Source organism: Callospermophilus lateralis, chromosome 9, assembly GCF_048772815.1.
Source record: "Callospermophilus lateralis isolate mCalLat2 chromosome 9, mCalLat2.hap1, whole genome shotgun sequence".
In the NCBI taxonomy this organism is placed as follows: Eukaryota; Metazoa; Chordata; class Mammalia; order Rodentia; family Sciuridae; genus Callospermophilus; species Callospermophilus lateralis.
In genome coordinates this window covers 6,092,287-6,105,238 of record NC_135313.1, presented here as the reverse complement: position 1 = coordinate 6,105,238, position 12,952 = coordinate 6,092,287, and the positions used below count along the sequence as shown (strand labels likewise).

The 12,952-nt window shown below is 47.6% G+C and overlaps 1 protein-coding gene across 1 annotated transcript; it reads left to right on the top strand.

Annotated features, from left to right (window-relative positions):
* The first annotated feature begins 3,671 nt into the window (after nucleotides 1-3,671).
* On the top strand, nucleotides 3,672-6,784 carry LOC143407243 (UDP-glucuronosyltransferase 1A6-like). Its single transcript, XM_077110273.1, has 2 exons — nucleotides 3,672-4,532; nucleotides 6,668-6,784. The coding sequence occupies exons 1-2, from the start codon at nucleotides 3,672-3,674 to the stop codon at nucleotides 6,782-6,784; spliced, it is 978 nt and encodes a 325-aa protein (XP_076966388.1).
* Nucleotides 6,785-12,952: the final 6,168 nt, after the last annotated feature.

Genomic DNA, 12,952 nt, shown 5'->3' with positions numbered 1-12,952 from the left:
AGATTCAGGTGGCCGAAGGCAGGGAGGCTGCGGCACTGCGGGAGGAGCATGGGAATCCTGTTCCCCTTCACCCACCCCAGAAACTGCTGCTTCATCTGGCTGTTCATCTGCATCCTGTGGAATACCCTTGCTGGTAATTCAGTCCCCGGCCATTTCCTTGGTCTGTGTGACTTTTTAGTAAAAAAACTGAGGACAGGAAGTGAGTATGGGCACCTCTGGTGTGTAGGCAGGTCACACAGAGTTGTGGATGTGTGAAGTGGGGACAGTCCCGTGGGATGCAGCCCTGGAGTCCTGAGCTCAGCATGACTCTATTGGGGTCAGAATGACCTGACCTGTGGACGTCCTGCTGGTGTAGGAGGATTGGTTCCAGTGAGGGTAGCTCGCTGCACCTCTCGCCCCAGGAGTGCTCTGTGCTGACCTAGAGTGTGTAAGAGGAGGGTTGGGTTTTCCTTGGGCATGTGCTCCAGAGGAGGGACCGGCTCCTTGAAAAGGAGCATGTGGTCTTGGCCCATTCCTGGTTCACGAGGGAATCCTCTTGACTTCAATGAAGACTGAACACGGGGTGTGAGATTGAGACAGACAGGCCAACCCAGTGCTCATTTATTCATTCAGCAAAGATTGATGGAGAGCCTACTGTATGTCAGACATTGCTGTGGACACTGGAGATGAGCATGAAACAAAGCAAACTTTGTCCCTGCCCTTAAGGCGCTCCCACGAATGGAGAGGCAGCAGTAAATAAGCAATAGGGCGGTGGGTGAAGGAGGAGAAGGGCAGTAAATAAGCAACAGGTTGGTTGGTGAAGGAGGGAAGGGGCTTGGGAGTGTCGCTGGGCTGTTTCATGATGAGGGAAGGTGAGGTTAAAGGCCCCGAGCAGCCCTGAAAAGAAGGGAGTGATCACGTTGTGTGGTCGTGGAGTTGCCATCTCCGTCATCCTCATCAGGGATTGGCAAAAGATAGCCACAGGCCGACTCTAGCCCACGGCTTGATGTTACTGGAACACGTCCAGCCCATGTGTTACTATCATCTGAGGTGGCACTCCTGCCACAATGGCAGGGCTGAGTCATTACCAAAGAGACAGGATGGCCTGGAAACCTAAAAGGTGTTCTATTCGAGCCTTTATAGTAGACGTCTTCCAACCCTAATCCACACCAGAGGTTCTCAAAGTGTAGGAACCCTGTCAATCTCTGTGCCCCATGTAGTGGGAGCGTAGAGTGGAATGCTAGTCAGAATAGCACTGAGACATTGCTGCTTCTGTGCTCACCTTCTCCTGAGGGTGCCATAGAGCCTGTGTGTGACACTGCAGCAGAGTGACTGAAGGAGGAGACAGGGGAGTACAGCTGGCCTTCTGAGGCCGGGCTTTAAAGGGCCTGTGAGGACGTAACCGAATGTCCCCCTCTTCTACTTCTGTATGTTAGGGGAGATGTAGTTATTTTTCAAAAAAGTAATTATGTTAGCATATAATGGGCTTATCCTGTTAAATACGCTGAGGAAGTGTTTAAAACTGGGTCAGTTTAATCTCTGCCGTCGTTCCCATGCACAGACTTGACCCACATGCACCAAGGCTTTGGGGGTCCTCAGTTATTGTGGAGGGTGCATTAAGTGAAAGGCACAGAAGGCCATTCGTTGGGCAAGCTCTAAGTTGCAGACGCACGGTGGTGAGGCTCCTGCTGGAGTTCCACATCTCCTCCCCAGAAATCAGGAGGGCAAGGGAGAGCAGAGGAGGGAGCCTGTGTTCGAGTGTAAGAAGGGAGTTTCTTCACCCTGAGCCTTTTTGAGGAGGCCGGACTGAGAACACCACTCTGGCTCTGTTCTGTTTTGTTCTCCTTGTTTTTTATTCTATCTATAAAACCTCCTGGGCTCAGCTTGTCAGGACACTCCTCTTTTATAAAGTGAGGTACTGCCCAGTTTTAGAATTGTAAATAAAAAGCTAATTAAGTTCCTTTCACAGGTTGGTTTTAATTGGCATTGTCATTTATCAAGAGTAAAGAAGTCCAGGAGCAAAAAGCAGATCTAGAGGTAGCCAATTTTGTGTCTTCTTGTGAAGCTCAGGAGTAAGAGGTGCCCTTTGCATGGGTAGCAAGCCGCAGCTTCTCACCTGTAGAAGGATGGGCACCCCTGCCTTCTGTGTTTGGACTGCAGGAGATGGTGGGTGGGTGTTGTGGGTTGAATTGCCTCCCCCTACAAGATATGTTGAAGTCCTGACACACAGCCCCTCAGAATGTGACCTTATTTGGACATAGAGTCATTTTGCAGATGGAACTAGTCAAAATTAGGCTGTTGCTGTGGTTCCTGACCAGATAGATAAGGATAAAAATAGGAAAATTTGGGCACAGAGACACACACATGGAAGAGCATGTGAAGATATAGGTAGAGGTCAGGTGATGCTTCCAGAAAGCAAAGGACACCAAAGACTGCTAGCAGTCCCCATAGGCTCAGGGAGATGTCCACATAGATTGTCCATTCCAGACTGAGAAGGGGCAAACCCTGTGGTAATGTTGGTCTCAGATGTCCAGCCTCCAGAGCTGGGTGACAATACATTTCTATTGTGCAGGCCACCCTATCTCTGGTATGCTGTAAGCCACCAGTTTTTGGTTTCCTTGTTTCAACTTGTTGGATGACAAACCTCCAAGTGCTATCCTGCCACCATTTATATTTCCACATTTTCTCCCTTGTCGATTTTTCTACCTGCTCTTCTGTCTCTTCCCCCCTTCCTATACTTCCCTCCTCTTCCCTAAGGCAAGCCAAGGTCTTCTATTGATTGAGAATTTTGCAGAGCTACTTGGGCCACCGGAATGGCCCTCAGTTCATGTCATATTGAGACCAGATGCCTGATCACAGCCCTAGAGAGGGCCTCTTTGGGACCTGTCCTCTGGCACACAGAAGAATTAACTTAGATAACTCTTGCATCAGGCCTGGGAGAGATCCTGATGCAACCTCCCCTAAGTAGATGTGGCCGCTGAGAGGGAAGCACCCAGGCCAGCTGCCTGGCTTCCCCGGGGACCTGTGCTCAGCTGCACTTCAGTGGAGATGTTCTTAGAGCATCCATCCTTCAGGGCTATTTTGGGCTGCATATAAAAGAAAACCCCTAGCAGCACAGGCTCACCTGAGGCACTTGGGGAGGGCGGCCTCAGGTTCTCCTAGTGCAGCTTGGCTTCCTGCAGTGCACCTTTTCTCCAGCAATCCCTCTGAGGAGCTGAATGTCAGGGGAGGGGACGGTGCTACTGTGTTGTTTGCAACCTTGAATTTGTCATCTGTTCAACTAATGTTTCCTTTCTGATCTGAGAAAAGTTGTCAAGAGAGGGGGAGAGCATGGACAGGTCTTCCTCCCTGGGGACGACTGGGAAGGCAGCTGAGGTCAGAGGGCCACAGGCCCACAGAGCTCTCTCCAGGTGGCCCTCTTAGAGAGGGAAAGGAATTTTAGCAGAAACAAAGATTCAAGGAAGGCTAGACTCTCAGGTGATGGCTGGCAGGCTTGTGAGTGGTGTGAGTTAGCGGTTTGATTACTTATAGTTAAATATTAATTTCACTTCTTTTGTTTCAAAGGCAGGATTCAGAGCCAGGGAGAAGCAGGCAGTCTGTGAAAGCCACCGGTTGGCTGAGGGAGAATGGCTGGGAGCCCCGGGGGTCAGGACTCACAGAGAGTTCACTGTTGTTCCTTTGCTTCTCCTGGGATGTCTGTCCTCTTTCCCGCGGTTCAGAGAGTCTCTGCAGGGCTTTTCTTCATAGCTCTTTGGGGCACAGTTGTAGGTGACAGGCTGCTGGTGGTTCCTCAGGATGGAAGCCACTGGCTTAGTATGAAGGACATAGTTGAGCTTCTCAGTGACCGGGGCCATGACATCGTGGTGGTGGTGCCAGAGATCAATTTGCTTCTGAAGGAATCGACACACTACAGAAGGAGAGTGTACCCGGTGCCCTATGGCCAGGAGGAGATGGAGGGCCGCTACCGCTCTTTTGGGAATCAGCACTTTGCTGAGAGATCCTTCCTGACGGCTGCGCAGACAGAGTACAGGAATAACATGGTTGTCATCGACATGTACTTCCTCAACTGCCAGAGCCTCCTGCAGGACTCCGGCACCCTGAGTTTCCTCAAGGGGAGCAAGTTCGATGCCCTTTTCACAGACCCGGCCCTGCCCTGTGGTGTGATCCTGGCCGAGTACCTGGGTCTGCCCTCTGTGTACCTCTTCAGGGGCTTCCCATGTTCCTTGGAGCACGCTTTGGGCGGAAGCCCGAACCCCGTGTCTTACATCCCCAGGTGCTACACTCAGTTCTCAGCCCACATGACGTTTCCCCAACGCGTGGCCAACTTCCTGGTTAACTTCTTGGAGAGCTATCTGTTTCACTGTCTGTATTCAAAGTACGAGGAGCTCGCCTCAGGCCTGCTCGGGAGAGAAGTGCGCCTGTCTGCCTTGTATCAAAAGGACCCCGTGTGGCTGCTGAGGTACGACTTTGTGCTGGAGTTCCCCAGGCCAGCCATGCCCAACATGGTCTTCATTGGAGGGACCAACTGCAAGAAGCATGGTGTCCTGTCCCAGGTTGGTGGTTTGGTTCCTCGTGGATTGCCCTGTGTCTTGTGGGCAGGTTCTGTCCCTGTCCCTCAGTCTCGCTGGGCAGGGTTGTCAGGATGGTGGTGGGAAGGGGAAGCCAGGTGTCGGTAGCAGGACAGGAAGGCCTGGGGCCCAGGTGAGGGGGAGCAATTGAGTGAAGCCTTGCCTGGCCACAGGAAGAGGCACGCTCAGTTAGGTTGTCTGGGGACAGTCTCACAACCATTGCAGGAGGCTTAGGAATGTTCCCATCCAAACAGAGGGGAAGGCTTGACCCAGGTGCAGGTCAAAACCATCCTCCCAATTCTGTCCTCTGGTTTTCCCCTGGGCCCTGAGCTAGAGGTGACCTGTGGGCCACATCTGTCCAGAGGCCTCTTTACAATGGCCCACAGCTAAGCAGGGTTTGTAGTGTTAAAGGGATATTCATAACCATGGAGGATGCGTGGCAGAGCTGTGTGTGGCCCTGCATCCTTACTGGCCTTTGTGGGAGAGGTGTCATGGACTAAGGCCAGTGTTTGTAGATGCCCTCCTGAGGTAGGACCCAGAGTAACCTGGGAAAATAATCATCTGGGAGACTTTCTCACAAATGTAATCAATCCTGGGCGTGATGGCACACACCTGTAATCACAGTGACTTGGAGTTTGAGGCAGGAGGATGGCAAGTTCAAAGCCAGCCTTAGCAACTTTGTGAGGCCATCAGCAAAGTAAGAAGTCCCTGTCTCAAAATGAAAACCCCAAAATGGGTGGGGATGTAGCTCAGTGCTTGAGAGCCCCAGGTTCGAACCAAGTACAGAAATAAAAGTAAAAAAAATACACATAGTTACCCTCTGAAAGGAGTCAGCCCCCGCCTGTCTTTCACCCCAGAATGTTCCTTTTCAATGCATTGTTCATCCAAGAGCCAGTCTCCCAGAGGTCCCAAGGACCCCTCCACACTTCTATAACACCTGCTGCATTGTGTGTTAACAGGAAGAGGCACGCTCAGTTAGGTTATCTGGGGACAGTCACACCACCATTGCAGGAGGCTTAGGAATGTTCCCATCCAAACAGAGGGACAGGTGCAGGTCAAAACCATCCTCCCAGTTCTGTCCTCTGTTTTGCCCCTGGGCCCTGAGCTAGAGGTGACCTGTGGCCATGGCTACTGGGAAGCCCTCTGAAAATGGCGCTGACTGTGTGAGTCTCAGCCCTTCACAGGGCTGCTGAGGATCCATGTGCCCCACACAGCATGTGACCGTGCTTTGCAGAGGGACAGGGGTCTGGTGGCTCTGGCCCTCTCTTCCTTGGAGCCTGGTTCCGTACCAACAGGAAGTTCTTCCTCTTGTGTTCCACAGTCTTGTCAATTGTGGTTCTCCATTAGGGTCTCTTTCGACACCCAGGGGGAAATGGCAGAGAAAAATGTCAATCTTTGGGAATGTCCACTCTAAATAAATGCCAAGTGTGTTTCACTGACTCTCTGCATCAAGGCGATTGTGAGGACCAGACTTTACAGGAGACACTTTTGCAGGCTGACATCTCAGCATGTCCTGATTGAGCCCAAGGTGGATTCCTGGCAAGCCAGGGGCACAGAATCCCAAAGTGCAAGTCATCGTTAACAGGCACTTTTTAATGTTCATGATGTAGGCCAGTGTCTGTAAAGTCTGGCTTTTCTTTCAACATCCCCCGTTTATCTTTATGACTAGTTCTTTTGGAGGTTATCAGACGTGGAGGGTTTTGGCAGCAGTGTTTCTGTTAATAAGTTATCATGTAAGAGACTAAGAGCTGGAACGCATTTGGGTTGTTACAAAGTGCTGGACATGAACATGCAAAACCCAGAAAGTTGGCTAACAATTTACATAATGCCACGAAGAGTTGGCTTTGAAAGTTGTATTCCTCATGCCTTGGGGTGTTGTCTGAGCTCTTTTTATTTTAAATGGTTTTCAGAAAGAACTTTTGAGAGTGATTCACGGACTCTGCAATTCACTCATTTAATGTGTATAGTTTGTTGGTTTTACATTCTCAGATTAGGGCATACTCTGTCAACCTAAGCACTTTCAGGCATGCCCCTCAAGAAGCACCTTGACTGTCACCAGTCACTCCTCCTTGGCTCCTGACCCCTGTGACCCATGGATTTGCTTCTTCTGCTCTTCACAGGAACGAAAATGCACACTTGTGTTTGGCTTCCCCCAGCATAAGTGTCGGGCTCGGCTGTGGGGAGCACAGGTTTTTATTGCCCATAACCTTCAGGGCCATGGTGTGCCACCCTTCTAAATCTGCTTGTGTGCTGAAGGAGTTTTGGTTGCTTCCACGTTCTGGCCACTAGGAGCCAACTGCCGTGAACACTTGTGGGCAGGTTTTGTGTGGACATGTGTTTTCCATTCTGTTGGGTGTGCTGCTAAGTGTGGAATTTCTGGATTGTGCGCTCGCTGCATGTTTCTACTTTTGGGGTGTGACCAGATTGTTCTTCCAGGTGTTGGTGCCATTTTTTTATTGTGATAAAATACACATAACCAAGATTTACCATTCTCAAGTGTAGAGTTTGGTGGCATTCCACCAGGCGACTAGCACGCTGGTATCATTAAAGAGGTTCATGGCATAGAAGTTAACTAGTGAGATCAAAATAAAACACACAGACTCAATTACCTTTTTCTATGACCAGGTCCGAGACAGCTCTCACCTCTCTGGCTCTCACCTCGAACCACCCGGTGGGGCAGCAAGGCTTAATCAGGGCTAGCAGGAGAGAGAGAGAGAGCACGCCAGGGAGTGACCTTTTATTGGGGGACAAGAAATTCAGGGGAAAATTCCATCCAATGAAGGTTGAGGGGGGCAGCATTCCAAGGTCAGGGTCAGTGATTGGCCTCAGGGTCAGTGGTCAGTCACACCCCCACACGGACAGGCTCTCGCACCTGGAGAGGGTAGGGATAGCTCCGACACAGTTTGGCCAGAATGCCTCACACCCAATCCGGGAGGTGCCCAATCACGTGAGAATGGCTTCCCACAGGCATCAGTACACACACCGTTGTGTACCACCATCTGGTACAGAACTTTCATCGGGCCCTGAAAGGAAGACCACACCCTTAAAGTTCTCTAGCTTTATAGTCAAGTTGTAATTGGGAAGTGTGAATCTCCCACACTTGCCATTCATGTTCAAGGTTGTTTGGGCTATGCTGGGTCCTTTAAAGTTTGAGACTCTTAGGATTTGTTTGCCAATTAAAAAGAACCTCATGCGTTTTGATAAGAATCATGTCAAATTTGTAGGTCTCTTTGAGAAATATGGCCATCGTAACACAACAAGATAAGTAAATAGCCTGATTCATGTACTGGGGTGTCTTTCTGAGTAATTACGTCTTCTTTAGTATCTTTTAACACTATTCTGTCCTTTTTAGTATAAATATAAATCATTCCTAAGGAATTTATTTCTTCCGATGGTGCTTTACATCAACTTGTGTTCTTTCTTTTAATTTTGGATTGCTCATTGCTGGTGTAAGGAGAAGTAGTTGACTTTTGTGTATTGCTCTGGACTCTTGCTGAATGTGTTCATTTGTTCAAAGGTTTTAGCTGAATTCTCAGCAAGATTGAGGGTGTAAATGGAAGGTCAAGTTGTGTCCCTACTGAGGTGGCTCTGCTAGTGCCTTTGAAGTCTGGAGGCTTTTTTCTCTTTTGCTGCCTAATTGCTTGGTGGAGTCTCCAGTGAGACCCTGAAAGGAGCCTGCAGTCCTCCTGTTCTTGTTCCTGATCTGATGAGGACAGTGTGCAGTCTGCTGTGGCAGTGGGCCTGGAGGTCTGCTGAGACCCCAGCTAGGTTGACAACATGGCCATGTACTCCTAGTTTGTCGAGTATTGCTGTCAGACGTGTGATGTTGCATTTTGTCAAATGTGTTTTCTGTGTCTACTGAGATGAACACGTGGCATGTTCTTTCCTTTCTTCTGTGATGTGGTAGTGACAGGAAGTGAATTGATTCCAGGTGTCAAGGCCACCTTGTATTCCTGGGACAATCCCACTTACCATGCTTTTTACATGTTACTGGATTTAGTTCAATAGTATTTCTTTCAGGACTTCTGCATCTGCATGCAGAAAAGCTACTGCAAGTTTTGTCTTGTTGTGAAGGTTTTGTCTGGTTGGTGTCAGTGTTTCCCTGGACTTGGGGGACGAGCTGGAGGTGCTCCCTACTTTCCCATCATGCAGATCAGGCTGTGAAGAATTGGGGTCCATTCTTTGCATATGTGATAGAATTTCCTTGTGAAGGTGTCAGGTCCTGGGCTTTTCTTGGTGGGAAGTTCTAGAATTATGTATTCAATCATTACAGTGGCTGTAGACCTATTCAGTTTTGGGGTTTCTTCTTGGAGCAGTCTCAGTAGTTTGATTCTTCCTAGAACTTTCCCATAGGATCTGCTGTCTAATTTATGGGCAATGATGGGTCAGATTGTTCAATTCTAGAACGTTTTTGTTTCAGTATGCTTGGTGTAACATTCCCTCTTTCAGGCCTGATTTGACTTATTGAAGGCTTCTGTCTTCTCTTTCCTGCCCTAGCAGAAGGTTTGGTCAAGTTTGTACTTTTCCCACTACTTTGGTTTTGTGGATGTTCTCAGTTGTGCTGTGGAACAATTCCTCTGTGCTCTGTTATTCTTCTGCTTGATTTGTGTTTAGATTATTGTGCTTGGATGGAGACTTTTATTATTATCCAGTGGCCCTCTTACATGTAGTAGTGTTTTTTGTTTAGAAGTCTATTTTTAAAAAAATATTAGCCACTCCACTATTTTATGGTTGATTTTTCATGATCTTTCCCCCTACTATTTTACCATGCATATATTATTTTTTTTTAAATCTATGTTTTCTTGGTTTTGAATCTCAAACATGTCTTGTCATGTTTGAGATTTTCTACCAAATGGCCAGCTTTGTCTTTTGGTTGTGTTGTTTAACACATTTATGTTTAATGCTGTTATTCATATAAGTGGTTTATGTCTGCCAGTTTCCTTTTCTTCATGGATACCCACCCGCACTCTTTTCCTCGCTGTTCTGGTTCTCCCCACTGCTTTCTTTGCACTAAGTGAATATTGTTCTAGTATAGCTTTTTAATACCATTAATGACATTTTCCCATTATTTTTTGTAGTTATTTTCTGAGTGGTTCTTTCACTTATCTGAACATTTTAACTCCAGTACCCATTTCTGATTTAAGATGACCCATCTTGCATTGTCTTACTATTTACATTAATGTGCATGTTGTAATGAATCTGGAGAAGTAGAACAAGAACATGTTGATAGAGTTTGTTACATTCGCTGTCTTTTATATCATTCCTGGTTCTCTTCACTTGTTCTTTTGGATCATGTTTAGCCCTGGTGTCATTTCTTAACCCAAATCATATTTGCTTTCACCTGCCTCCTTGGTAGCATTATTGCTAAAGTTATGACTTTCATGCTTGCTATAGGGCCCCTATTGCAATCACAAATAGACTGAGTTCTGGAATTGTTTGGAAGATCAATTAGGAGAACAAAGGGGAAGGAATGTGCATTCATATTGTCTTTTATAGTAAAGTGATTACAATTATTACTGCTTTTATGTTCCTGTGGGTGGGTTGAAACTACTGAATGACGTTGCTTGTTTCCCACCTGAAGGATTTCCTTAGTATTACTTGTCAGTCTGTTATGCTGGCAAGGAATACTCTCATGTTTTGACTCTTTCTGTTGGACTCTCAAGCAGGGGTTTGCCTTTGGTTTGCTTGTGTTTTGAGTGATAGTCCTCAGAGACTTGGTACTGAGGTGGCTCACACCTTATCCTTCAGCACTGCATGATTTTTAGCTGCTGCACATTAGGCAAAATAATGGAGAATAAGTGGTTTTCCAGAAATGAGGAGTGGAGAAGCTGGCCTGTAGAGCAGTTTCCCAACATGTGCAAGGCCCTTGGTTCCATTCCCAGCTCTGCAAAAAAACAAAGAAAGGAAGGGAATCGGGAGAGGGGAGGTTACCTTGAGTTATGGAGAGAAGCTGGTAATATTGCTTGTGGTAAGACAGAGAAATGGCTGGTAGGTCTGTGAGAAGCTGTGAAGGGAGAGGAATGTGAACTGACAGCTCTGGGAAGCCCGAAGTCTTTGCTGCAATCAGAGCTTTGAGATAACAGTCACAACTATCATGACACAAAACTAAACCAGTCAGGGTCCCTCTAGGTGGACTGGGCTGGCACGAAATAATCACACAAAGACAGAGAAAATACCTTTTTCTTTGGGTTCTGTGATGGCTCCTCTGACCCAGCTCACACAAGGGAGCAAGGCCGGCAAGAAGGAGAGAGGCGAACACCTCGAACCCTGGTTTTGTTGGGGGAGGCTCTTTGAAAGAATACTCCATCCATTTAAGGCAGAGAGGTAATGTTACAAGGGGAAGCCCACTCCCATTGGATAATGCTCTCTCCCAAAGTTGTGTTCCCTGTAGGGCAGAGATGGGGATCCACCTGCTTCTGGGTCAGGGAAGCCAGTCTCCACGTTTCCATCTCTCAAAGCTAGGGGGCGCTCGGCTCCTATGTGTCAGCTCCCAACACACAACTATCTTGAACAAGTTCACCATTACATTGGTACCTATCAATGACTTGAGCAGGTAGGTCTGCAATTGATCAGTGCCATATTTTTTGTGTCACAGTGTCAAATGTGAAGAAAGAATTTCTTTTCAAAACTAAAGAATTTCAGCTTAGAGATAGTATTAATCAAAACACAAAGCCCTCCCAAATGTGGAATGCAATGTGCCTGCACTGATGGTGTGTCTGTGAAACTGTCCCTGACAGAGGCATAAGTAGAGTGGGCACAGTAAGAGAACCGGGGCTGCGGCCTTGTATAACCTGAAGGGTGTTGCATGTGCCATGGGATGTGCAGATAGTTTCCTTTGGACTGATGGAGCCAGTGACCCTGAAGGAAGCATCCTGGTTACATCATCTTTTTCATAAGAGCCGTGGCCAAAGTACTGATCATTTCATAAGAGCCGTGGCCAAGAGTACTGATCATTTCATAAGAGCCATGGCCAAGAGTACTGATCATTTCATAAGAGCCGTGGCCAAGAGTACTGATCATTTCATAAGAGCCGTGGCCAAGAGTACTGATCATTTCATAAGAGCCGTGGCCAAGAGTACTGATCATTTCATAAGAGCCGTGGCCAAGAGTACTGATCATTTCATAAGAGCCGTGGCCAAGAGTACTGATCATTTCATAAGAGCCATGGCCAAGAGTACTGATCATTTGAAACTCTGTATGGGTCTTTGGCTGTAGTACACTCGGTCAAAGCAAATGACCGTTGAAGTCTCATTAGAGGCTGGGGAGTTGAGGGTGTCCATGTTGCTGATGGTTTTCCAGCTGTGAAGCAAGATTTCTTGTGGTTTTCAAAGCTTAGGCTAGGAGTGGAGATGAGAAGTGGACCCAAGGAGGTGCTAAGTGAATGTGGGGAATCAGTTTTGTTGCTCTGTCCTGCTCCAACACCTGTGGCTTCATCCTCCACCCATGCCTCCTTCCTCTCCCTGACCAGGGGATCCTGAAACATCAGGGTGGTAGGATGGTGAGCCTGAATACCAGGCACCAGTAGCAATGACTTGGATTGGACAGCCAGAAGTCTCAAGGCAGGACTCCTAGCACCTGTCTAACTGGAGCTGTGACTCCTTGATGAAGCAAGAGGCTTTGCTCAATACCAGCTGATGCAATGCGAGAACAAGGAGGCAAAGCAGCTTTAGTACCCACAAAGGGGCCAAGGAATCCAGAGAAGCCTAGGATTTGTGAGGAGATGCTCTCCCAGTCCCAGGATGGCTGCCCATGTTGGACAGAGTCTCATCATCAGGGGCGCAACTTTGCAACACAGCAGAGGGATCCTGAAGGCACTCTTCTCTGGGTTTCATAGCCTTCAGCCTCTCCACTCTAATCGTGAGCTGACGTGTGCCCTGGGTACCATTTCTCCCTCATACCCACTTTCCATCTGTTCTCTGCCTTCTGTGATGATTACTTCTTGCTTTTTCTTGCAGTTTATCCACTAAGTATGTGCTCTCAAGAAGAGAGATGCACTTGACATGTTCTGGTACTTTGTACAAATAGAAGCATACATACAGTTTGTCTTGTTTCCTTTGTTCAACCTTATGTTTGAGAGGCTTGTGTTGATGAGTGTTCTTGCAGCTTGTGGTCTGTGTATTTTCAGTACTGAATGGTGTGAATACACCACAATTGTATTTATCCATTCTATGTTGATGGACACTGTGTTGTGCTCTGCTTTTAATTGCTGAGGACAATAGTAGAGTGAACATTGTCTTACACTCTGATGCAGGCGTGCTGGGTTTCTCTAGTGTGTGTACTTAAGTGTGGAGCTGCTCTGTTGTGGGGCATACATTTCTTTAATGTAGTAACATCAAAATTGTGAGTGCACCAAAGCCCGCAGTATTCTTGACGCAAGGAAGTTCTGGCAAGACTTTCTGCCTCAA

What these genes read in the sequence shown, in the direction of transcription:
- LOC143407243 (XM_077110273.1), top strand. Translation starts at nt 3,672, where the DNA reads ATGTCTGTCCTCTTTCCCGCGGTTCAGAGAGTCTCTGCAGGGCTTTTC. An exon ending in AGCATGGTGTCCTGTCCCAG is followed by an intron (nt 4,533 to 6,667) that starts GTTGGTGGTTTG and finishes TGCTCTTCACAG; the next exon opens with GAACGAAAATGCACACTTGT.